The sequence below is a fragment of the Pelodiscus sinensis genome, chromosome 4 (genome assembly GCF_052426305.1).
Source record: "Pelodiscus sinensis isolate ZL-2025 chromosome 4, ASM5242630v1, whole genome shotgun sequence".
Lineage (NCBI taxonomy): Eukaryota > Metazoa > Chordata > Testudines > Trionychidae > Pelodiscus > Pelodiscus sinensis.
This window is the reverse complement of record NC_143055.1, coordinates 79,628,009-79,655,185: the sequence shown is the minus strand read 5'-3', so window position 1 is coordinate 79,655,185 and position 27,177 is coordinate 79,628,009. Positions and strand designations below refer to the sequence as shown.

The 27,177-nt window shown below is 44.0% G+C and overlaps 1 protein-coding gene across 1 annotated transcript in view; it reads right to left on the bottom strand.

Moving 5' to 3' along the window:
* DCHS2 (dachsous cadherin-related 2) overlaps positions 1-27,177 on the bottom strand; it is a 199,798-nt gene that overhangs the window by 92,578 nt on the left and 80,043 nt on the right. Inside the window, exon 3 of the mRNA XM_025185469.3 lies at positions 16,486-16,717. Coding sequence (XP_025041254.3) covers positions 16,486-16,717 — 232 coding nt within the window. The remainder of the gene's footprint in view (positions 1-16,485; positions 16,718-27,177) is intronic.

Here is a 27,177-nt window from a genome sequence, read left to right as displayed (position 1 = left end):
AAGATAGGGACTGTAGGTTTGTTCTTAAGTTGAATTTGTATGTAAGTCGGAACTGGTACATATTGTAGGGGAAACTCTAGCCAAACATTTCTCCAGAGTTCAGTTTTATTCTCCCACATCTCACTTCCCTCAGTCCTTTATTCTCAAGCTGAGGTGTCTGCTGAGAAAAGCCGCTCCCTGGTCTGCTGGGGAGGGGGGGGCTAGCTTCGCGTCTCCCTGGTCTGCTGGGGGGAAGCAGCTAGTGCGGGGTTGCCTCACCCCGTTTGTAAGTAGGGATCCGATGTAAGTCGGATCCATGTAACCCGGGGACTGCCTGTACTGTGACTTTCAGGCACAAATTTGTATTATGAGTAATACGGAGCTGTACTTCCTGCCTCCTAGAATAGCCCCACTGCTATACTCCTGGGGATGCAGCAGAGGGATAGTGATATGGTCTCTGCCTACTCTCTGACCCATTTAGGGAGCCATATGCCTCTGGGACAAGCATGTCCTACACTACTTTGAGCACTGGAATTTGACTGAACTTGATAGGCTACATGGATCCATTGAAGGAAATCTCCTTGTACCTCTCCTACCCCCAGTTCATTTGCACAGTTGCCAGTCACAATCTAGTGCCAGAGGACTAGAACGTGGCCAGATATCCATTTACGCTTCAGTTAGCTTTCTGAATTTGGGTTCTGAGCCTACTGTGAGGCACATGTGTGTTATGAAACATCCTGAATGCAATGGTAAATCATTTTCTGTTCTAGAGTCCAGCCTATCCACAGGACAGTCTGGTGTCTCTCAGAGAAAGTGTATAAGCCTCATCGAAGAAACAGTAGCTCAGTCTGCCCAACATCACTTCATAGAGTGACACTATTCCCTGCCTAATGGGTCACAGACTCCATTAGGCTTTAGCCTGCTCCAACTACAATCATGTTCTAGCCCTGTCCTTGCTCCTTCCCCACTACACTTTTGCTTTGTTCTGAACCTGCTGCTGATTCTGACCACTGGCACCAATTCCTGCCCTGGCATGACACCGCACCAACCACTAGGCATGACTGCCATTGCTACATCCATTTGGCCTGATCCTCCACATTTCAGTTTCTAATACCTATTCACTAAACACTCTGAATTCCACCAAAATTTTCTCTTCCACAAACTTTTATAAATATTTAAAAGTGAGGAAAAATAAATACTAACATTTAAATTTAACTGTTTCATGGACCTACTATAACCCCCTCACACAAAATGTTCGACATCAATACGTCACAATCATTTAGCAGAGATTTCAATTGCTAGTTCAAAGTCTATTCAAATTTGTATGTTTGCTTTCCAATGAAAGTTATCTTGGAGATTGCAATGCCAACATGAAATGGTGCTAATTTGTCTTAAAGTTACCGGGCCAACTTAATCAGATTTTATACAAAACTGTGTAATCTGTTCTTGGCAGGGTCTTCCAGTGAGCACTCCTGCAGTGGAGGCCAAAATCACTTTAATCTATAAATCTTGGAGAACTGGAACTGCTGTATTCCTTCTCTTTTTGTCACTCAGACACATAATATAATAAACTTAAAACAAATAGTCTGGTAGCACTTTAAAGACTAACAAAACATGTAGATGATATCATGAGCTTTCATGCGCACTCATGATACCATCTACATGTTTTGTTAGTCTTTAAAGTGTTACCAGACTACCCCTCTGAAGCTTTTGAACATAATATGTGAGATATGAGAGCTGAAACCAAGGGATAGGAAATAAGATATGAGTTAAGATATGTGTGTCAGAGAAAGAAAAAAGTACAGCCATATAATATATTAAGAATAATTTAAAAAGGTATAGAAAATAAGACAGAGTATATTTTAAAGCCTCTATATAAAACTGTACTACATGTAGATGTGGTCGCCTCATCTCAAGATATGTTGATTGGCATTGGAAAAAATTCAGAAAAGGGCAACAAAAAATGATTAGGGGGTTTGGATTGGGTCCCATACGAAGAGAGATTAAAAAGACTTAGACTTTTCAGCTTAGAAAAGAGGAGACTAAGGGGAGATACCATAGAGGTCTATAAAATCATGACTGGTGTGGAAAAAGTGAAGAAGAAAACTTATTTACTTATTCCCATAATATAAGAAATAGAGGTCACCAAATGAAATTAATAGCAGGTTTAAAACAAACAAAAGGAAGTTTGTGTTCACTCAATACACAGTCAACCTCTGGAACTCCTTGCCAGAGGATGTGGTGAAGGCTAAGACCTTAACAGGGTTAAAAAAAAGAGCCAGATAGATTCATGGAGGTTAGGTCCATCAATGGCTAGTAGCCAGGATGGGTAGGAATGGTGTCCCTAGCCTCTGTTTCTCTGGAGGTGAGTAACAGGGGAGGGATAAAATTGTGTTCCCTCCCTCTGGGGCATCTGATATTGGCCACTGTCAGCACACAGGATCTTGGGTTGGATGGACTGTTGGTCTGACCAAGTATGGCCGTTCTTATGTTCTAATCTTATGATTTGAACGCATCTGACCCATGATTTATTACATTTTGGGTTGGAAGCTAAGTTCCCTCTAACTTGCATAACAAATCCCATGCAAAGGTCAGGGTGGGTTCCTAGAGCCACCTCTGGTCGCTAGCCCCAGCACAGATTTGAGGAGAGAGGGTGCCTCCCCGTTCTGCCTGCAGCTGCTTCCTGACACCCAACCCAGAGCTGCCATTACCAGGGGACAGATGCCCCTTCCACAGCCCCCGCCCCCCTTAGCCTTTCCTAGACCTGCACTGGATGAGGGACAGGCACCCCTTTCCCAGCTGTGCCCACTGGAGTTGTAGTGGCTGTGGAAAGAGATGGTTGGGGACAGTCCTTTTCCTGGGATAACCTGCACATTGAACCCTTCATTCTCAGCCCAACACCTCCCAGACAGAGCCCTTGCATCCCTATCCTCTGTCCCAACCCGGAGACCTTTATCCCCAGACTCACCCCAGAGCCTGCACTCCTCAACTGGAGCCTTCACACTCCTCTACCCCAACCCTGTGCTCCAGGTATGAGTCCCCTCCTACAGTCAGAACCCCTTGCCCCTCACACATAACCTCCATATTGATGCACATAAAATTAATTCTGCTCAGGTGTGGGAAAAATTAGAGGGAACACTGGTTGGCAATACTGAAGATATATGGATTATTTTCCTTCTTGTGTACTATATAGTTCCATAAAACTCTCCTTTGTCATGATGCCTATAAAATATTTGACAAGAGGTAGGCAGCCAGAATGCAGAAACATCTGCTCATCATGACAATCAGTATCATATCATACTTTCTGAGGCAGGAACTGTCTTTGTATTATGTATATGTAAGCATAATGAGGCAATACTTGTGATTTGGTCCTAGGTGCTACATCAGTAAAAATAAATACATTCATAAATAATATGTAGCTGTTTATTACTGTTTTCTCCATTGTGCACCTTTGCATTTTTAAAGATGTCTGATTGTGCCAGCAAGAACAGCAGCCATTTAGTGAGGCACAATAATGCAGCATGTTGCAGAAGAGACACAATATACAGTCTCCTGGAGATAGATTAAAGGGAACAGAACTATAACACAGAAGTCATTCAGAGGTTGTTCTCAATATGGAAAAAAAATTAGGGAACAAACTTCTAAACAAGTCTTGAACAGGCAACCAAAAGTACTCAAAGCACAGGATAATGGAGTATGCTGGAATCCAGGCTTATGATGAACTGCAAATCTCCTAGATGGAAACACTGCTCTCCTATGTATTCCTATGGCAAGGAAACAGTCATGTACATTTTCAAAAACAAGAGCAGAGACTTTCAAGCTTACTGCCATGGCTCCTGGACTGCAAAATCATTTCACCTGGTCAGCAAGACATTAGACATGGTCAGTGCTTTCTGATTGCTTAACTTATTGCATTTCTCCAAAAGCATTTCTGTTTAAATCAACAATGTTTTCATTAAAAGAGCTTTGTGAACTGTCAGGCTTGCAGATGCTAAAATAGCTCTCAGCACTAAACCTGACAAAAATTCCACTGCCATGGCAACTAGAGACTATATTTTGTTCAAGATGCTCTACAAAGAGAGGCACAGAGACAGACACTGAAGCAGAAGCCCAATCCTGCTCTGATGCCCACTATTCTCCTCTGTGACAGTCCAATATCATGAAAGAATGCCAGTCAGCCATTCATAAAATGCTGAAAACTGGAAACCACTCTTTAGGATACCTTAGATCTATAAAATTGGCTCTGGAGCACGAGTTAATGTGCAATTTTGCTCCATCTCTGTACCCATTGACTAGGAGGATAAGACCAATACCACCCGACTAAAAGAGAGAAAAAAGCAAAACTTGCTGGTTGTTTATGTAATACTTGGATTATAGTCTAATTGCCTATATTATTTCATATATTATATGGGAGAAGCATGCTGAATGATGATATTTTGCACTTGCTAAGGGCATGTATATTTTACATTTTTTGTACAAGCAGTTTCTGATGATATACTTTTTCTTCTTTTTGCTGAGTCAGGCCACATGAGCGGCTTCTTGCAGAACAAACAGCTGTGGCAATGGAATGGCTGCTGCATCTGCCATCTGGTAAAACTGTGTAATTCATAGGTAACACCCAGTGCATTTCAAGATATTTTGTAGAACAGTTTGTAGTGTGTTGTAGTTCAATGCATTACAAATACACTTGACACCCCATCACTGCACTACAGAATCTTCAGCAAATCATGCACGAGGGCTGGCACAGTGTATTTTTTCAGGCTATTCTGCAAACCATTCTGATCCTACAGTCTAATCCCGTGTTCTTTACTGTTCCCAGTCTTAGTCTTCTCTATAGCTGAGACTGATAATCAAGTTCAGTTGTATGACATTTTGTGGCAGTTTTGTGATGGAGGTAACTAACCATTAATGACTAGATGGAGGCCACCCACCCATTCTTCCTTTGTGACCTAACGTGCTAACTTACTGTCACACTCAGTCCCTGGATTTTTCAGTGTTGTACATACGCTATCAATTACTTATGCAAAATAGAAGAAAGCAACATTGAAGGGGTTGTAGTAAAAAAAAAAAAGTGGCCTTAGAACATTCCAAAATAAATCATTCCTAATTTTAAATCTGTTTTTACTCAACTGAACCCCTTCATGTGTGTAGCAATTTTACTTTATTGCATACCATATAAAGTGCCAGGAGTAGTTTAAAATTAAGTGAACTAATCTTTCCTATAATAAATTATAGTATGAAAATATCATTACCAGTCATAAAAAGCTCTACTTTCTTTAAAAGAAGTACACACCCTACTTTTACTTTGATGTCTACAATCTGGCACATACTAAACACTATGTAATAATTAGTACTTGTAATAAGCAAAACTCAGAATTTCTTTCCCACAGCAATTTTTCATATTCTGACATTTTACCAAAAAAAAAAAAAAATCCAATTAAAAATGTCAGAATAATCCACTTACATATTTTTAACTGAAACAAAATTTTTGACACTCTCTAGTTGACAAATTTTATTCTGGTGTGAGGAACTAAATCTCAATGTTTCACTTTGAGTCCATTCAACATTAAACTGTATTTGCCTAAGATAGTGCAGAAATTCATGGTAGTTGTAGTTCAAGTGCTTCATGCCTTTATTCTTTTTTTTTGAACCAGCTGTTTGGCTGGACTTCTCCCATGATGCACCAGAGCAATGTTACTCACATGATTCACCATGTAGCTCAGTCAGAGGGAGGTTGTCAATAGCAAGGAGTTCAAATCACAGACGAGAATGAGGGAGTGAAGTACACATCTGTGGACTTAGGTAAATGTAGCTATTTTATTTCAATATTCTCACAGGTTCTTCTCTTTTTTTGTGAAAAAAATGAGCATTTTCCCACAAAAAAATCCAATTTTTCAACCTACTGAAATAAACAATAAGACTCCCAAAAACAGTGAAAGTAGTTCTGGTAAAACTTAAAAATCCAAAGAAGATGAAGATTAGCTTACGTTGAGAATACAAAAGAATGCAAATTTTTGACTGTGTGCTTTTATTTAGCTTTCTTGATCTAGGTCTTATATGTAGAATGTAGTTGTAGTCTGTTAGTGCCAGGATATTAGAAAGACAACACGAGTAAGGCAATATCTTTTATTGGACCAACTTCTGTTGGTGAGATAGACAAGTTTCTCTTTTCTTGAAAAGAAGTTACTCATCTTCATGCAGTAATGATGGTTCTTCAAGATGTGTCCCCATGGGTGCTCCACTGTTGGTGTCAGGCTCGTCCTGGTGCCGCAGATGGGAGACTTGCAATAGCCATGCTCAGCCAGACTACGCATGCGCGGTCAGCATCTCGCGCCGTTTGCGCCCTTTGTCCATTGTGCGCGGTCCGGCTCCTGCCAGTTCCTCTCACACGCTTGATCATCTATAATGAGAAAAAGAGAAAACCAAGATTCCAGAGCGGGGAGGAAGGAGAGTCATGGAGCATCCATGGGGACACATCTCGAAGAACCATCCTTACTGGACAAAGGTGAGTAACTTCTTCTTCTTCTTTGAGTGGTCCCCGTGGGTGCTTCACTGTTGGTGACTATGGAGCAGTACCCCAGTCCAGAAAGTGAGCTATGGAATCAAGGCTTCTGATACAGTGGAAGTACTGCTATAGCCGAGGAGTCGGAAGCAAATTGATGTATGATTGCATAATGCTTCATGAAGGTGACATTGGAGGACCATGTCGCTGCTCGGCAAATGTCATGGAATGGGACTCTTCTTAGAAAAGCTGTAAATGTAGCCAATGTTCTTGTCAAACAGGCTTCAGGTTGAGATGGACGCTTCTTATTGCAGATGGAATAACAGGTAGTAATACAAGAAATTATGAGCTTCACAATATGTTGGGAGGATAAGGCCTGGCCCCTGCAACGATCCGCAAGTGATATTATCAGACCGTCTGTCTTGCGAAAGCCTCGCGTCCTGTTGATGTAAAAAGCAAGGGCTCAGCGTATGGCCAGTGTATGGAGGATTGCTTCCCACGACAAAGTATGAAGTTTGGGATAAAAGGAAGGAAGAACAATTGGCTCGTTGATGTTGATGTGAAAGTTGGCTAACTCTGTGCCGACATGGCTAATAAAAAGAGGAACTTGATTGTAAGTAAGTGCAGTGACGTTGTAGCCATCGGGTTAAATGGAGGACATGTTGGGGTGTCCAGCACTAAGTCCAGATTCTAAGAGTGCGGTGGGGGCCTTCATGGTGGGTTAAGATTTGTGAGCCCCTTCAAAAACCTCTTGGTTATGGGAAAATAATGACCCACCTTCCACGATGTGATGGAATGCATTGATTGCCACTAAATGTACCCTCAAGGAGGCTATGGAGAGCCCTGCTTGTTGCAGATGCAGGATATAATTGAATATACGATGTAAAGGTGAAGCGTGTAGGTCTATATTACACTATGCTTTAAATCTAGTCCACTTAGTCAGGTAAGTGGCTCGCATGGAATCCTTCCTGATATGCAGTAGGACGGGTTTAACTTGCTTTGAACAGAGGTTTTCAGATGCCCGGAACCAACTAGTAGCCAAGCAGTCAGGTGCAGGATTTCGGGTCTTGGATGAAGCAGAGAGCCGATCTCTTGAGTGAGCAGGTCTGGTAGTGGGGGGGAAGACGGTATGATGGTTGTACGGACATTTGGTGAAATATTGGATACCATGGCTGTTGAGCCCAGGAAGGTGCTATAAGAATCACCCGGGATGCGTCCATGTCGATTTTCTCTAGGACCCTGGGTACAAGGACAACCGGTGGAAAGGCGAAGAGTAAGGACGTTCCCCAATGAAAGAGAAAGGCGTCTCCCATGGACTGATGGCCGATTCCTGCTCTGGAGCAATACTTCAGGCATTTCGCATTGCTGAGAGTTGTAAATAGGTCTATCAGAGGAAACCCCCAACGACGGAAGATGCGGTGAAGAATATTGGTCCGGATCTCCCACTCGTGGTCGCGAGGGAAATGTCTGCTGAAGGAATCCGCAATGGCATTATTGGCACCAGGTAAGTACAAAGCTGTGAGTACAATGTCGTTGAGGATGCACCCGTCCCATAAGCGGACCGCCTCCGCACAGAGGGATCGAGACCAAACCCCCCATTGCCTGTTGACATAGTACATTGTTGCGACGTTGTCTGTGAGCACCCTGGTCATTGTCCCTATTATGTGGGATCTGAAATGTCTGCAGGCGTGAAGAATTGCTCTGAGCTTGAGGATGTTGAAGTAGAGCAACATTTCTGCTTCGGACCAGCACCCCTGAACTGTTAAATTGCCCATGTGAGCACCCCAACTGGTGAGGGAAGCATCTGTAGTTATCTGCTTTGACAGTTGAGAACGGTGGAAAGGGATACCTGCCATGAGATTTTCTGGCTCAGTCCACCAATGGAGGGACCTTCGGACATGTTGCGGTAGAACTACCAGTTTGTGCATGCTGTGTTTTGCTGGGATGTAAACGGATGCCAGCCAATGCTGGAGTCAACGAAAATGTAACCTTGCATGCTGAACCACGAAGGTGGTAGCTGCCATGTGACCCATTAATTGTTGAGAAAAGTATGCAGGAAGAGTTGACGCACGCAGCAGGGTGTTTATTAATTCAAGGATTGCCTTGAATTGTTCAACAGGTAAGTATGCATGTGCTGAGATCGAGTTGAGTTGTGCCCCTATGAAATTCAGAGTCTGAGCTGGCTCTACTGAAGATTTTTGCACATTTATGATGAGTCTGAGGGACTCGAAAGTCTGTCTCATTACTGCTACCATTTGGCGTATCTCTGAACATGTGCGACCTCTGATAAGGCAATCATCTAGACAGGGAAAAATCATAACACTTACTCTGCGAAGGTGGGCTGCAGCTACTGCTAGGGTTTTGGAAAACACCCTAGGGGCAGATGTGAGACCGAAAAGAAGCACCCTGTACTGGAAGTGCTCGTCTCCTACTACAAATTGAGGAAATCGTCTGTGTGCCACACATATTGCAATGTGGAAATAAGTGTCCTGTAAGTAGAGGACCGCGAACCAATCTCTCTTGTTCAGCGACGGTATAATAATGGTTAGGGTTACCATGTTGAAACGTTGTTTCCAAGGGTATCAGTTTAGCTTTCGTAGTTCAAGAATAGGTCTCCATCCTCTGGGTTTTTTTGGTAGTGAGGAAATATTGAGAATAAAACCCTTTTCCCCGGAACTTGTGGGGTACTCTCTCTATGGCTCCAATGGCGAGAAGATGATGGATCTCCTGTTTCAACAGGTCCTCATGAGAGGGGTCCCTAAAGAGGGACAGGGTGGGTGGGGTAGTTGGAGGAATGGAAGTGAACAGGATGATAAGACTGGATGCTATGATTTCTAAGACCCATCGGTCCGAGATGATGCTGGCCCACTGGTGCTAGCGTGGTCTTCAGCGATAGTGAAAGAGAAAGGGTGCGTTGCACTCTGTGCTGACAACAGAAGGTATGTGCGCATCCTTGATGAAGCAGTCTAATCTGCTGCTTTGAGGAAGGCTGGTTGGACGAGCGGGTGGGCTGGGGGCGCTTTCACTGTGGTCACTGTCTGAACCGCAGCTGGTCAAAGGTGCGATGTTGTCTATGGAATGAATAATCGCACCTCTTTTGATAGGTATAACATTGTTTACGCCTATAGGGAGGCGTATACATCCCCAGCGTGCAAAGAATCATACGAGAATCCTTTCCTGAATGAAGGACCTCATCTGTCTTGGTGGCAAAAAGTTTCTGCTTGTCAAATGGGAGATTTTCTACTTTATTCTGGAGCTATATAGGAACTCCCGTAGACAACAGCCATGAGTATTCTCCTCATGGGAATCCCTGTAGCAGTGGTGCCTTCAGTCGTATCTGCTACATCCAGGGCGATCTGGAGTGAAGCTCTACATGAGGCGTATCCTTCCTGTACCACCGATTATAAAAGTGGTCTTTTAGCCTACGGAAGGTGTTGCATAAGGTCCGCCAACTTTGAATAATTGTCAAAATTATGGTTTGAAAGAAGGGCAGCATAATTTGTGATATGCAACAACGTGTATGACGAATATACTTTTCTATAGATGTCTAGTTTTTTGTTATCTCCGTCAGGGAGGATGTTCCTGTATTGCAGCGCTTTGGTCCTGTGTTGGGCCGCATCGACCACCACTGAATTAAGCTAGGGGTGATTGAACAGGAACTCCAACCCTTTCGAGGGCACAAAGTACTTTTTTATCAGCCCTTTTGCTCATTGGTGATGCAGATGATGGAGTCTGCCAGATCTCTTCCGCAGCCTCCATGATGACCTCATCTATAGGGAGCGCGATCCTACCCAGGTGCTGCGGATGTAGATTTTTCAACAGACTATGTTGTTTTGGCTGAATCTCCCCTACCTGCACCTCTTGGCTCTCCAGAATGCGTTTAAAAAGATCCTAAAATTGTTTCAGGTCATCGGGCAGAGAGACATCACCTTGGATTACCGCCTCATCTGGTGAAGATGATGAGTGGTCCGTTGGCGATGTATCTGGCTGAGGATCTTCTGCTTTGGACAACTGTCCTTCTTTAGTCTGACTGTTCCGGCTGGATCGTAGGACTTTGTGGAAGTGGTGGAGGTGAGTGTCGTTGTTGCGATTCGGAGGGCAAAGACTGTACACTGGCTGCCGCGCTCTGTGAAACAAGGTTTACCTGCGCCAGTCGACAAAGGCTTCCTTGTCGACAGTGGCACGTCCAGACTGCCCGGATCTGCCAACAAACAGCTGATCATCAGCTGGTTGGCAGAGCGCGGCAGCCATTTAAATTTAAATGAAGCCACGATTATTTAAATCGCAGCTTCATTTCCCTCTGCTGATCAGCCTAATCTACATGGCTCCATCGACGGAGCCATGTAGTTTAGACACACCCTTAAAGTCGACAGCTTTTAATTGCCTGTTCAGCCATGCCTATAAACATACCAGACATCTGTGATGCTGACAGACCAGCTCAGGCCAAAGCCACCGGCCAATTCACTTCTGTGTGAATACAAGTTAACTGTAGTACATGTTGTACTTCCAAAATCCAGCACTCTCTGGTCCAGCAACATCCCTATTCTGGCAGAACCATGGATGCTCCTGGACCGGAGAGCACAGGAGCTGAGAGACAGGAGGGGCCAGCTGGGCTAGGCATCAGGGTCAGCAGCCCAGATGGGAACAGCACAGGACAGGGGCCAGAGCCCTGCAGCAGCCTCTGTGAGTACAGGACCGAGGCCGGAACCCCATGGAAGCATGGGGCTGGAGCCTCACAGCTTCCCCTGGTGGTGCAGAGCCAGGGATGGGGCTGCACGGGGCCAAGGTCAGAGCCCTGCAGCTTCCCTTAGCTTTCCCCTGCTGTCTGGGGCTGGGGCTAGGGCTGGGGCTGGGGCTGGGACCGGGACTGTGTGGGGTTGGGGCTGTATGGGGCCGGGATCAGGGCCCTGCAGCTTCCCACAGCTGCGCGGGGCCAGGGTCGGAGCTCTTGGCTACACAAGACCAGAGGCCTGCTGCAGGAGCCAGAGCCCATGCCACCTAGGGAGCCAGCAGTAGCTGGGCAAGCAGCCGAGCCAGACTGGGGGTGACGGTGAGGGTGAGGCAGGAGCGGGTGATGAACTTGAGGCAGCCTGCCAGCAGCGGGTTATGAACTTGAGGGCCAATGGCAGGAGACCTTCCCTGGTCTGGCAAATTCTCTTGTTCTGGACTGATCAGGTGCTGACAATGCCAGACTAGGGAGGTTCAACCTGTAGTAAATATTCAGGCCAATTCACTTGTGATAGCAGATATTAAAAGAGATGTTAATTGTATTTTTCCACCTAGCTATATATTGTTGTTTTCTATTATATTACATTTACATTAAACAAGCCCCATAAATTATATTTATATTATGTACATTCCTGTAATTAGATAACACTAGATAAAAGGGTTTAGTATGTGACTGAGTTCAGGTGTTCAGTTCATGGAAACCAGTGAAATACCCTCTTGTTTGTTATTACAAATACTTGAATGAATGGATAACCATTTAATTAAATTACTCAAAGAAGTCTTGAAAACTAACAATGAACGACCTAAGAACTGTAAAAGCAAATGCTAAGTGTAAAAGCGGTCATGGAGAGAGTAAAAATCGGGCTGTTTCTACACTTCAAATGTCGAGACACCCTCTTGATTAATCAAATTACCCGCAATTTAACATCCCTAACTGGAATATGTATACGGGCAGTCCCCGGGTTACGTACAAGATAGGGACTGTAGGTTTGTTCTTAAGTTGAATTTGTATGTAAGTCGGAACTGGCATCCAGATTCAGCCGCTGTTGAAACTGACCAGCAGCAGCTGAATCGAACACGCCTGGGGCAGAGCAGCTGGGGTGCTGCTGGGTTGGTCCCGCAGTGCCGCTCCTTGGTGCTACTGGACCAATCCGGCAGCACCCCAGCTGCTCTGCCCCAGGTGTTCCCAAGTCAGCCGCTGCTGAAACTGACCAGCGGCTGATACAGGAAGCCCGAGGCAGAGCTGCTCTGCCCCGGGTGTCCCCAAGTCAGCCGTTGCTGAAACTGATCAGCAGCGGCTGACTTGGGGACGCCTGGGGCAGAGCAGCTGGGGTGCTGCTGGGTTGGTCCAACAGCGCCCCACCTCGGCGCTGTGGGACCAACCTGGCAGCCCCCCAGCTGCTCTACCCCAGGCGTCGGCAAGAAAAGCGTGGTCTGCTGGGGGAAGGGGGGCGCACTAGCTGCGCCCCCCCCCCAGCAGACCAGGGAGACGCGGAGCGGCTTTTCTCACCATGGAGGACACGGGCGGCGGGACCGCCGCGGCGCGTCTTGGCGGTCTGCTGGGGGGGTACACAGCTAGTGCGGGGTTCCCTCACCCCGTTCGTAAGTAGGAATCCGACATAAGTCGGATCCACATAACCCAGGGACTGCCTGTATGTGAATGCCTAATGAAAAACTCTTGTTCCATCTGATATAGAAAAACCACACAGTGAACCTGAATCAGAGCCCAATGAAATAAATGTTGTTTTCCAATTGACTTCAACAGGTTATGCATCAGGCCCAACTTGATTCAATTTCTGGTCAATTGCTATGAACAATAGATCATGAAGATTTCTTACACTGTGAACATACTTTGCTTACTGTGTGAAACATGGTTTTGGTAATACAATGATATAGTTTCCTTAGCAAAGCCATAGTTGGCAGGAAGTGATATTCAGTAAGCAGAGATTTTGTAATTCCCTTATCCATTATTTTTTTCAGAAAATAGAAAGAAAAATTTATTTTTTGGCAAGTGCAATAAATCCTGAATATAGCAATTCGAGATCGTGTGTTATTGTAGCTTAGCTCAACTCAGGAGCAAACACATTATGTACACTGTACAATAAAAATCTCATTTGGCCTGGAGAACAGCTTCTTCTGGTACATGAGTTTTGTTATACTACCATAATTCTCAGATAGTAAAAAATTTGGATTTAGTAATATCTTTTCCTACAACTGAAAATGCCATTGTCTGTCTCACGTACATATCAAAGAAAACAAAACTACTTAAGGACTAACAAAATAAATCTGAGAGAGACAGTTAACTGTCTTGCCTGATCCATGAACACATTTCCAACAATTGCAGTTATCACTTAGAAATTAAGAAATTGATTAGTAAAATAAATACACAAGAAGCTTCAACCCCAACCATTAAAATACCCATACAACTTTGTCATCTCCTTAATCCCTTCTTTGCAAAGTGAAAAAAAATCAAAATGAGATGGGACTTGCCATGTTAAAAATCCACAATATTGTATGATTTACAAGCCAAAAATAGTGACTTCAAGGGAAAGTCCACAGTGAAAGCTAGAAAAATGACCTCCTTTAAGTATGTTTTCAAATAGCTCATGGGAGAGGAGAAATTGTACAAGTTTGCATCTCCTCCCCATTCCCACTACACAAGTTCTATTTGTGACAGTCTCTATAGATCTTCTCCCCATGACACTAGGTCTCCCTCCAATATCGGAAGCAGAGGAGAGATTCTTACAAAAAAGTAAAATGCTAAGTGCATCTGGTCATTTTCCCACCTCTTAGAAAATGAGGAAGAGAAGGAACTCAGTCTTTGTGCTGTCATAGAGCAAGCCACAGAATTTGCTTCAGATTCGTACTAGCAATCAACTTCCATAGCTACTTAACACAAGAAGATCACAGAATTTCTGGGAAGTGGTGTAACAATCTCAGGGGCTCTTGTCACTTATCATCAATAGTCTAAAAACAGTTTCTGCTTTCCTGTAATTCTACACACTGCTTCAGGTGGACAGAAAGAAGGCAAAAGGAAAAAAAGCATATATACACCATGTGTTCCCCCCACTTTTTTTAACCAAAAATGACACATCGGCATTAATATTAATAGATTAAAATAAAACAGCCAGATATCATGAGGTCTGATTAAATGCAATTAGATGTCAAGTGCTATAAGGTAGGAAATAGTGTCTTCAACACAAATGGTTTTTCATTTATAAGTGCCAGCAATAACGACCTCAGGTTATTTCATTAAAATTTTGGTCTCTGTTTGATAAAATATCATTATAGTTCCACAAGATACTGATGACATAGGTGTTCCTCATGTTTAAAAATGACATTTACTTTATACAAAGCATCCAAACTGGAAAAATCAGGATAACGGGCCACAATTGAAGGGAGAAGAAGCCTTTGAGAAAGGAGTATTACAAAGCTATTTCTTCTTGAGTAACCTACAGGGGCTCTCTCTGACAAGGCCACTGATGCAGTTTTGAAACAATCAGTTAAATGATTATAGAGATCTAGTTCCCTGATTATTGATTGACCTACATATTTTTGGCATCCATAATGCCCCAGGAGGGACTGATTTGACAAGCAGTTAAGGTCCACAGTTAAAGTAAATTATGAAATAGCCAAGATAAATGGGCCAACATCCTAAAAAGATTAGTTTCTTCTGTTCATCAGAATATTTTAGGTGTTATGTCACAGGATGCAAATAGGCATTATTTTGGGAGAACAGAGTATTTCCTTATGATGATTTCCATGCCAAACAGCTAACACACACACACACCCTAACAAAATTATTAAAACATATGAAATAATCCCCTATGTCTAAGTTAACTAATCTTAAATGGCAGTCAATCAAGATATAATATTGATGATCAGGATGCATTCCTGGAAGGATACGTACACTAAATTTCAAGTTGAACTGTACACTACTGGTTTAGTTCCCAAATATTACAAGCAAATATTGAAAGATCAGTATACTTAGGGCAATGGTTAGAGCTCCTAGTGTTTAATACATTAGGCACTGGAGAATTTGCCAGGGTTACCAACCCCTCCCCCCCCAAACAAACAAACCCTAAAAACCATGAGGGATTGCTGTTTTGGCAGTGGTAAAAGAGTGAGTTCTATGAAGGCAAGGTATATTTAAAGTGTCTTAGAAATAATTAATCCTGACTTGCATTCACCCTATCAAGAATGTCCTCTTGCCTTTGCTTTCACTACAAATATGATTCAAGGCCCCCAGATGTGGGTTTCAAACTATTCCCTCAAGCTAGAATGGGGGAGACTGTCAGGTCAAGAAGTAAGGAGCAGGAAAGGACACTCACGAAGCTGACAGCTGAGTTCAAGCCAAGACATGGAATTAAAAGTGAGAGCAATTAGTGGGTAACAAAGACTGTCAGTATGCAGGGAAATGTGTTGTGGCATACCTTGAAAGGCTATGAGGAAGGGTCTTATTTGATAGATGGAGGGAGCAGAAGGCTGGATAAGAGGGCTCCTTGTTGGTGCAGTGAGAGACTGTGTCTCAGTAAAAATCACTCGAGATAAATCTTTATTATCTTAAGCATTAACATAATGTATGAAGTGTATATCGTAAGCATGGCAGAAATGCATCACAGGTTGCACCTCTATAAACCGGGACACTCTAGTTTGGCAACATCCATGGTGATGTTCCAGGATCAGAGAGTCTCACCATGGGGTGAGGGAGGGGAGGATAGGCGGAGCATGGCTCCCTGCGTGCGTGGGAGGGAAGTACAGCATGATGCAGCAGGACTGGAAGCCTGGCGCGTGGCCCAGCTGTGTCGGGGGGAGGAGCCAGAAAGCCCAGTAGGTAGGGCTTACTGGGCAGGCTAGGGTGGGGGGAACAAGGCTGGTCACAGGGGAGCCAGAAATGACCTCACCTGGGCCTGCAAAATTCCTCATCTGGGACCAGTAAGGTCCCAAGGGTACCAGACCAGGGAAGTCCAACCTGTAATTTCCAATTTAAAATGCTAAAAAAAATTACATCAGCTGCTATGACTCACATTCTAGAGCTCTATTTATTCCAGCAGATGTAAAGCTCACTTAACATTTGCTCACAACACAAACCAACAAAAAATAAACCAAAAAAATATACAATACAAACAAGCCAAAAATATCTTCCACATATGGCACAGGGTCTAACACCTGATTTTATGACTTGAGTCTAAATAAGGAAATCAAACTTCAAAGAAAAATGTGACAGAGTGTGTTAGATTTTCTTACAATTTCTGGCTCTCACATGTATACTGTACCTGAAGTAGTATCCACTGTGAAAAGGGAAGAAAATTCTCCTGGAACCAGCTCATATGTCACAACTCCATATATCCCTGAATCCCTGTCTGTGGCAATGACATTGATGATCTCTGTTCCTGGGTGTGTTTGACTACTGATGCTTGTCACATAGCTGGGTGGGTTGAAAATAGGTTGATTATCATTAATGTCCTGTATCTCAATTCGAACAAAAGCCTGGGCACTCAGCCCACCCTATTGAATAAAGCAGAAAACAACAAAAATCAAAGTCAGCTGCATTTAAACAAATACCTGCCTCAATGCATTGCTAGAATATTAAACAATCTACAATGAAATTGGACAACTAAACATTTGTTAAAACTATGTAAATGCACCAATAAAAGCCAGAAAATTGAGCTTAGGGGATTAACAGTATTTTTAATGCAATTCCACTGTGCCAGCTAGTTAAGTATACAAAAGGGGGATATTCTTCCACGGAGCAAGACGTGGGTTAAGTATAAAACTTGTTAACACTAACAGAGCTATCCATGTAAATCTCTTGTACATCCATGCACATAGGATTTCACAGTCAACCCCAATGATGCTTTTTATGGTTTCACAGATAAAGGCACATTCTTCTTCATATGCCTCTAGCACAGTGGTTCTCAAACTTTTTGGCCTGCGGCCCACCTTGTTCAATGCAGACCTTTCTGTGGACCACAAGCCAAGTACCCATGAGGACAAAATGGTGCAGGCAAGGGTGGGGGATCTCATCAGGAAGTAAGGTGCAGGAGCGGAGTATCGGTAGAAGGAAGGGAGCAGGAGCAGGATGGAGGAGTGTGGGGTCTGTGATTCTGGCCAATGGAAGCAGCAGGGAAAGCCTTCGGGTGAGCAGTTTCCTGCGCTGCCATTCCTCTAGTTGGGGGGAGGAGTAGCAGTGCATGAAGCCACTTACTGACCCTGCCAGCCAGATCTGTCTCACAGTCTCACTCCCCCACACAAAGTGGGAAGCCTATCCTGGCACTCCAGCCTCATGGGCGGATGGGGGTGGGAGTGCTAACGCAGGCTCCCCGCAGCCCACGTGCAAGACTGTTGTGGACCACTAGTGAACCACTACTTTAGCACTTTAACAAATTGTATTAGCATTAGGGCCCATTTCCTCAATAGACTAGCTTAGTGGACAACACACTTTCAGGCAGTTCTGACAATGCATCCAATACCCATATACATACACATACACACACACACACACAGGTCCTTGGGTACTCAGAAGTACAATGGGATCAAATTCTGCAGCAGTAGCCTCTGTATTCCATTCCCTACTTTCCATGGCAACATTAATTTAGTCTACTGACATGCAATACTATCCATTCTCATTTCTCACACAAAACACAGACAATTATGGCTCATAGTTAAAAATATTCACTGATGTAAAATTAATTCATAAGTATGTTTGAGCATATTTTTTCACTGTGTTATCCCAGAAGCCTGACTCTACATACTGGGCCTTGACTCTTCTTTCCTCCCTGTGTGCTTGGGAGAAATGGGGGAAAGTGAGCCTCGTGGCTGTTATTACAAACTCATCTCCTCAGCTACTTAAGAATAGGACTTCTATGCTGTTCTCCTTTCGACATTCACTTCTGCTTCTCATTCATCCTGGATAGAAGCCAGTCTCTCACACTGTCTCCACAGAACATACAAAGAGCATGCACCAGTTATTAACTCAACATTGTGAGGAAGGCCAAACAGAGAACAGCAGCTGCAGGCCTGCATGAGCAAGGCAAAACTACAGGAAAATGGTAATACGGCAAATTCCATAGCAAAAATATTGAATTTTGTGCCATCTTGGAAAAAATGAATTGTGTAGCTGCAGAATCATGTGCACATATCAAAATGAATTGTGTAGCTGCAGAATCATGTGCACATATCAAAGCTGAGTAAGTAATTATAGAAACTACACACACACACACAAATTGGATACTGGCATGAACAACGTAATTTTGAATTTATACATGCTCTCACATGTAAATACTTATGCAACTTAGTTTAAATGTATGAGGAAAATAAAGAATACCAGAATAAAATAATGAAAAGATTACTTATTTGCAGTAGCCTTACAACAGACCCAATCCTGAGCTCACAAATGAAGGATAAAGAGGTGGAGATTAGGTTGAAAATTGAATCTGTATCCTTCACCTATTTGGTGCTCTGGAGTATTTTAGGAGGGTGGGGAGGAGCCAGGAGGAGGACAAAAATAATGAAAAGGGAGCAAAGGTGGGAAGATGTTAAAAACAGCAAACTATTAGTATTAGTTTTAAACCACTTGACCCAATCTGTAGTCTTGACTGCTAAGAAAAAATGAAGACATCTCACTCTCCACTCTAACTAATTCATTTTCAGGACTTAAACTGGAAAAAACTTTTTTGGGGTTGGGGAAGGTCCATTCTGAAATATTTTTTTAAAAGGTGGGTCATGAGATGGGGGAGTATATGGCTGGTCTGCCTCACTCCTTTCTATCCTTGTGCTAACCACTGTTGTTTAAAAGCCAGTATCTCCTTTTTCTCAAGTATATCTATTAGACAAAAGTGAAGAGAGGTTCTGCTAATGTGACCATCCAGTGTAATGGATAACATGCAACCCTTCTGTGTTCTGATGTGGTAGAATTTATTTAAGATTACTCTGTCAGTGGTAATTTTTTTAAAGACCCCTAGCAACTGTAAACAAAAGGCTACTATTTCTAACCACATGAATACGCTCCTTTATCTGTTCAGAGACAAGCATGACATTTGATTATCCACGAAATTTAAAGACTGATTTAAGCACGCTCATTGTTGAAAGAAAATTACATTTGTTAAAACATATTACAAAGAAACAGGAGAACAGGTTGTTCATTTTGCCTTTGTATTCTAGAAATACTGCTCATATAACTTTATGTCTCTTGAATACTTAAATAACCTTATAACTACAATTGTGCTGATTGATGAAATGGCAATAAAGTTTGGTACAAGTCACATTGTTGTGATTCTGAAATTGTGACCTGTCAAATAAATAATGAACATGATATATTACTACAGAGTTGAAATTACCAAAACTGGAGACTATCTTTTCCCTAGTAACAGCCAATCTGCCTAAAAACATAAAACTAACAATATACCTCTTAAAGTAATTTTCATATATAAATAATACTACCTTCTTGACCTCAGAAATTACACTGCTTAACAAATACCTACCATTTTATTTAGAACAGCTGCATTTTTGTTGTTAACATTGTTGGACTGCATAAGAATCTGACAAGATTTCTATTACAGCCTCCAACTTTCTGAGAGAGAGATTGCCACTAAAATATTACTCCAAACTGAAAGGCTATATATAGGTTTTCAAGACTTGAACATAGATTTTATTTTCTTTGAAATACATTTATGCAATTTTTAAGTTATAACGCTATAGTAGTTTAATGAAGGAACAGAATTATCCATTGATTTCAAAAGCTTTAATTTCAATGGGAATTTTGCCTCTGCATACTATAGTAATTGCTGTAATTAAATATGAAAGAGAAGAACAATAGTAGACATTACATGTAATTCTAAAACAAAAGAAAAAGACATCAAGTCTCTATACACAACACATAGTAAGAAAACCATTTAGCCTTTCAGCAGAATCCTCACACTTTCACTGGAATCCATCAAGGAGCACTGGGAAAGTTTGAAATATTGAACTGATCCAACGGCTTTTGCTGTTTGCTTTAAAATTAACTACTGTCATTCAGTCAATATTATTATAAGGGCCTTTCATAGACATTTCTATTATATATAATTAGGATGGTCACTTAATCACAGAGTTAATTCATACAATTAAATTTAAAAAATTACTTCTAACTAAAAAGCTTAATCATAATTACAATTTTAATTGAACTGTTAAACAATAGAATACAAAAGCCAATTGAAATGTACTACATTTCATTCAAAAATAAATTAAATGAATATCTGAAAATGTAGAAAACATCAAAAAATATTTAAATAAATGAGTCTATTATTGTTTAACAGCATGATTATTCGTGCAATTAATCACAATTTTAAATTGCTTTGCAGCACTATATATTATACTTTATACACAACTGTCTGTAATAGTTCAGAAGACATCATTGCATTTTATTATGTAAATGACTCCCTTTTAATATTGTGTCCAAGTGTCATATATAATCATTAGTTTAGGTACATTTTAACTTATCAGGTAAACAATGTATGTTTTATAATGTTTACCAGTATCTTATGAATTTGGTAATTTGAGGCTTAATCCTCAACTCCTTTTTGAGATAAAGCTCCCAATAAAATCGTTGTTTCAGAAATATTATTTTGGCATGAGAAAACAGTGGACAGATAAGCCACAAATTATTAAAAATGACCTGATTAAAAATTGTCACAGGTACAAATTTATCCCACAGTATGTCAAATGCAGTATGTCAGGTAAACAATATGCCTTGAAGGCAATTTTATACAATTAAGGAAATAATACAAACTGTATTTCTAAAGTTCCCAAATAGACAGTAACAATATCCAACATTGTTCTTTTTAGTGTTTTGTGTGGATCCTGACAAATAGATCAGAATATGCTAAACATAATGCTCATTCATTTTTTCCCTTAAGATTTAAGTTTTAAGATTTATCTCTCAATTGCATTTACTTCTAATTTTCAAAAGATTGTGCTTAATAGCAAAAGTATTTACAATTTCTTTTTCATAAATAACAAAACAGACCATTTTGAGTGGATAGAGGGATAATCATTTCTGAGAACAACTCAATTGTCACCATAATCAGTTATGTAACTACACCTTCATAGTAAGCAGATGTGCTTGCATATGTAATTAGAAGTGATTTCTTTAAAAACACTGTGCTTGAAATGTTTTGTCTTTGTCTCTCCAAATGCAATTTCTGCAGAACAGATTTGATTTTTAAACTTTTTTAAAAATACAGGCAAAAGGGCTAGTCTTTTCAATCTTTCAGCGGAACAAGCATTTTAAATAAAATAGAATGACAGAACCAATTATATTGGCACTAAATAAAGAAGTGTAAAAAAAAAGGTTAATTACTTTTTGTAAGTGTTGTTCTTCAAGATGTGCTACTTGTGTCCATTCCATGTAGGTGTGCGTGTGCTGCATGCATGTGTCGTCGGAAGATTTTCCCTTAGCAGTATCCGTTAAGCCAACAGGGGACCCCCCCTGGAATGGAACCGCTATCTCAGCTAATATATACCCCTGCTGGCCCTCCACCCCCTCAGTTCCTTCTTAACAGACTAATCCGAAGAAGGGGAAGTGGGTGAGATTTGGAATTGACATGAGCATTGTATCTTGAAGAACAACAGTTATGAAAGGCAAGTAACCTTGTTTTCTCTGAGTGATTGCTCATTTCCATTCCATGCAGGTGACTCCAAAGCAAAAACCCCAGGAGGCAGGATCGGAGTTCTCTAACTTTCAACTGAAGAGAGGACAGCCCTACCCAAGACTGCGTCCTCCCTAGGCTGATGGGCCAAGGCATAATGATTTGCAAAAGTGTGGACCGAAGACCATGTGGCAGCCCTACAAATGTCTGGAATAGGGACCTGAGCCACAATGGTTGTAGAGGAGGCCTGTGCCCTAGTAGAGTGAGCTGCGAGGGGAGGAGTTAGCACTCTGGCCAGCTCATAACACTCCTTGATACAGGATGTGATCCACAAAGAAATCCTCTGTGCGGAGACCAGCTGCCCCTTCAACCATTCCACAATTGCTATAAACGGCTGAAGGGACTTATGGAAGGGCTCTGTCCAATCTAAATGAAACGCTAAAGTTCGGATACACATCTGGCCGAAGTGATAGCCACCAGGAAAGACACTTTTCAGGAAAGGTGCGACAGTGAATATGTCACTTGGGGCTCAAAGGGAGGGCCCATGAGTCTGGTCAGAACCAGGTTAAGGTCCTGCTGAGGGACCAGATGACAGAGATGTGGATAAAGCCTGTCCAATCCCTTCAGGAGCCAATAGACCACTGGGTCCATGAAGAGTGTCTTGCCCTGTGAGCCCAGATGAAATGCTGTGATGGCTGCTAGGTGCACCTTAATTGTCAAGAAGGATAGTCTTTGGATTCTGAGGTCCGGTAAGTAATCCAGGATCAGCAGGACCTGGACATTCATAGGTGATACCACTTTCTGGGTAGACCAGACAGAGAAATGCTTCCACTTAGTCAAGTAGTTCGTCCTAGTGGAAGGTTTTCTACTTCCTAACAGTATCTCCTGCACCCACTCCGAGCACTGCAGATCCGCTGTTTTCAGCCATGGAGCTTCCAGGGCATCAGGTACAGGGACTGCAGGTTCAGGTGGCAGAGCCTGTCAAAGTCCTGCATTATCACATCCGGGTCCAACAGGAGGGCTATCTACCTCTCATAACATAGGCTCAGCAGGAACATGAACCAATACTGTCTGGGCCATGAGAGCACAATGAGAATTAGACAGGCCCTGAACTCCTGAACCTGCAGGAGCACCTTGCATACCAGTGGGAAGGGCAGAAACACAAAAAGCAGCCCCTTGTAATAATGAGTGCATCTTGCAGTGATCCCCGACCCAGCCCCATGAGGGAGCAGAACCTGGGACACTTCGGGTATGGCTAGACTACATGGCTCCTTTGACGAAGCCATGTAGATGAGTTTACTAGACATAGCAAAATGAAGCAGCGATTTAAATAATCGCCACTTCATTTACATCAAAATGGCCGCTGTGCTGTGCCGATCAGCTGATTGTCGGCACAGCACAGTAGTCTAGACTGGGATCAGCCGACCCCAGAACCCTTTGTCAGATCCCCACCAGCACCAGACACAACTGTAGAGGGCACATGTGAAACCTGGCATGCAAGCAGCCATGTGTTCCAGCAGACGCGTGCAGTTTATGGACATGACCATTAGGAACACCCATATGGTTACAACGGCTTCTCTGACAGCCAGAAAACGTGACCTGGGCAGGGAGGCCAAGGTTGAGATAGAGTCCATCTGACGCGGAGTTTTCCTGAACTCTATGACCTGAGTGGGGAGCAGGATATACTTGGCCACATTCGGTAGAAAACCCAGTTCCCAGAAGAGTTCTCATACCAGGGCAATGTGGGCCAGCAGCTGATCCAACGAGGGGCTCTGGATGAGCCAGTCGTCCAGGTAAGGGAACACTTGAACGCCCTGCTTTCTCAGGATGGCAGCAACTATGGCCATATACTTCATGAACCTCTGAGGGGCTGCAGAAAGGCCAATGGGGAGGGTCATAAACTGGCATTGGTCCAGGCCAACCATAAAGCAGAGGAACCATCTATGGTGAGGGGCAATGGAAATATGGAAGTAGGTGTCTTTTAGATCGAGGGCAGCATACCCATCTCCAGGATTTAGGTATGCGATGATGGACATCAGGGTCACCATCTTGAACCTGACCTTGGATACTGAGGCATTGAGTTCCCTGAGGTCTAGAATGGGTCAAAACCCCACTTTTACCTTGGGAACCAGGAAGTACCGGGAGTAAAAACCCTAACCCATGAACTCTTGGGGGACCACTTTGGATGTCCCCACTCTTAGGAGCTGCAGCACCTCCTCCCAGAAGAGATACTTCTGAGAGGGGGTCCCTAAAGAGGGAACAGGCAAGGGGATGGGTGGGTGAAAGGAAAGGGATAGAATATCCCCTCCCCACCATCTTTAGGACCCATTGGTCTGAGGGAATGGACTCCCAGGCATGGTAGAAGGTGAATAAACAGACAATCCTGGAACTGGAAGGAGGAGGCTGGTAGGCTGTCCCTCAGGCATATCCTCAAAATCCTTAACAGGGCCCCAAGAGCTTGCTGGAGGGACCCCGGCTCTGATCCAAGGCAGGGAGGGAACAGCACCTATTATTCCTTCTGTCCCCATTTCTCCCTCTACAGTGGGAAGTCCACTCATGCCCTTTTGTGCAGACATAGAGGGGTTCCTACCCAGGAGAGAATGTCTCTGGGGAGCTGGGGTGTGAAGTATCTTTTTTGGGGGGGGAAGTATCTTTAAGGCCGTGCAGATGCTGATCAGTCTGTTCAGAGAACAGGGACGGCCCTTCAAAGGAGAGGCCCTTAATAGTAGCCTGGAGCTCAGGAGGGATGCCAGATCCCTGCAGCCATGAGCTGCAGCGCAAGACCAGTCCCATGGCCAGGGTACAGGCCACTGCATCCATGGCGTCTAGGGCAGGTTGTAGGGCAGCTTGGGAAATTAGCCTGCCCTCCTCCAAAAGGAACCTACAGATTGGGAGTCCCTGGTGAGCAGTTCACTGAACTTCTCCATAGCAGCCCGTATATTATACACGTAACATTTTACTCATCAGGACCTGCTAATTCACTATGCAGAGCTATAAGCTTCCTGGGGCATAGGTCTTCCTGCCCAAGAGGTCCATCTTTTTGGCATCCCTATTTTTTGGCATAGCACTCGGTTGGCCTTGCCTCTTGCTCTGGTTTACTGCCTGGACAACCATGGATCCTGGGGGCAGGTGGGCAAAGAGGTGTTTGTTCCCCTCCTGCAGTACAAAGTACCTCCGCTTGACCTTTTTATTGATCGGAAGACTAGAGGCTGGGGTTTACCAGAGGGCCTTCATTAACTTCGTTATGATCTTGTTGATGGGTAACTCTGGTGGGGGTGTTGGATTGGAGAATGATAACCGTAGGGTCCAAATCTTCTGACTATCGGCCTGTACTTCCAGACTCTGGGCCAGGAGAAAGAGGAGGTCCTCATGGGACCTAGAGTCCATAGCAGGCATGGAAGGAAGGGGCCCACCAAGGGCCTCGTCAGGTAAAGAGAAGGATGACCCCTTCATCCTCACCACCTCCTACTCAGGGATCCGCAAGGGGACCTGGGAAGCTGCTGACGAGCCACAATAGAGGGCTGGGAGACAGATGGACCTCTCTCTGCCACAGGTCCAGGTGAGGCTTGCTCCGAGGGAGGAGACTGTTCCAATATTAGGAAACAGGTCCGTGGAGTCGCTAAAGGGGAGCCCTGGGCCCGGAGTAAACCAACCCCAGCCTAGAGGGACCTGCACCCTGGCTTTGGTGGTAGGCCCAGGGGGTCCAAAAAGGGCATTGAGCTTGGGCCTGGAGCTGTGGAGGCCAAGAACTTTGGTGGTGTTGCACGGACATACTGCAGTGCCAGGACCGGTCACAGGAATAAGATTGGTGCCGTGACCTTGATCTGAAACCCAAGGAAGACTAAACTGATACCGCCTCTGAATCAGTTGAGTATTCAGACATCAACCAGGATGGTGCAGAGGCAGTTGGTGACTCCTGGCGCAAGGCATGCTGGGCCATGGATTCAGACTTCACCCAGGGTTGACGGGGAAGTGGAGGAATGGCTGGAAGTGAAGAAGGGCCACTTGGTGTTACATCTGAGGGGCCCAGCACCCAGGTTGGTTCCACGTGAGGCCCTGTGCCGGTACCAACTCTGGCATTGGTGTCTGGGTTGAGGTGGAAGCCAGGGCCGGTGCCATCACCAGGGGCTGTACCGTGCCTGGCACCAGGGTCAAAGACGATGGTACTTCTCTCCTCCAGGGCCAGAGCACAGGGTGTGTCAGTCCGGTTCCATTTGTTGTCATGTTCCTTAGCTGGACCCAGTACCGAGGTCAGGGATGAGGTCAACTCAATCAGGTCCCTCACTGCCTCAAAGGTGTCCATAGTGGAAAGGGTCCAGGAGATCCACCACTGGACTAGGGTTTCAGAGCAGTGTCGACCCGACTTCGGTGGTCCAGGTGCCGTGCTTTCCTGGTGCCACATGCCCCACCTGAGGGCACACGGAGGGCACATGCCTCAAAGGTCTCTTTTTCTGCATCACCAGGAACTGAGACTGGTGCCGAGGCCTGCGCAGTGCCAGAAAGGCACTTGACTAACTAGGTGGCTCCCGCACTGAAGTCAGTGCTGGAGTCACTGGTGCTGGGTCAGATGCCAGCACTGAGCTGCTTCCATGGGGCTAATCTTGAGCGAGACTCCCTCTCCCTTTTTAGTGCATGGTTTGAAGGTTTTGCACATCTTACAAGCCTCAGACAAGTGGCCTTTGTCAAGGCACTTGAGGCAGGCTCCAAGAGGGTCCCTCCAGGGCACAGGCTTCTGGCACTTCTCGCAGAGCTTGACACCTTGAGGCCCGGGCATGCCCTGCCGGATGCACCGGGGACGTGAGGCAAGCCCTGAGGCTAAGAACTACTCACTAAGTCCTACACTTAATTGCTGACAACCATTAATTACTCAATAAGGGTATGTCTACACTAGCCCCCTAGTTCGAACTAGGGAGGCTAATGTAGGTATTCAAGCCTGGGATTTCAATATCCTGCGCTTGATTTGTATCTTCCAGCCGGTTGCCCCCCCCCCCCTTTTTTTTTTTTTTTGAAATTTACAAGTCCGGACTAACTGCCCACGTCTACACGCGGCAGGGTCCCGGTAGTTCGAAATAAAGCCCTAGTTCGAACCACCTGTTATTCCTCCTGGAATGAGGCTTAACAGGTAGTTCGATTTAGGGGCTTTAATTGGAACTACCAGGTCCCTGCCGCGTGTAGACGCAGGCAGTTAGTCCGGACTTGTAAATTTAAAAAAATGGCAACCGGCCGGGAAGATGCAAATCAAGCGTGGGATATTTAAAGCCCGGGCTTGATTTGCAACTTCGAATGCCTACATTAGCCTCCCTAGTTCGAACTAGGGGGCTAGTGTAGACATACCCTAAG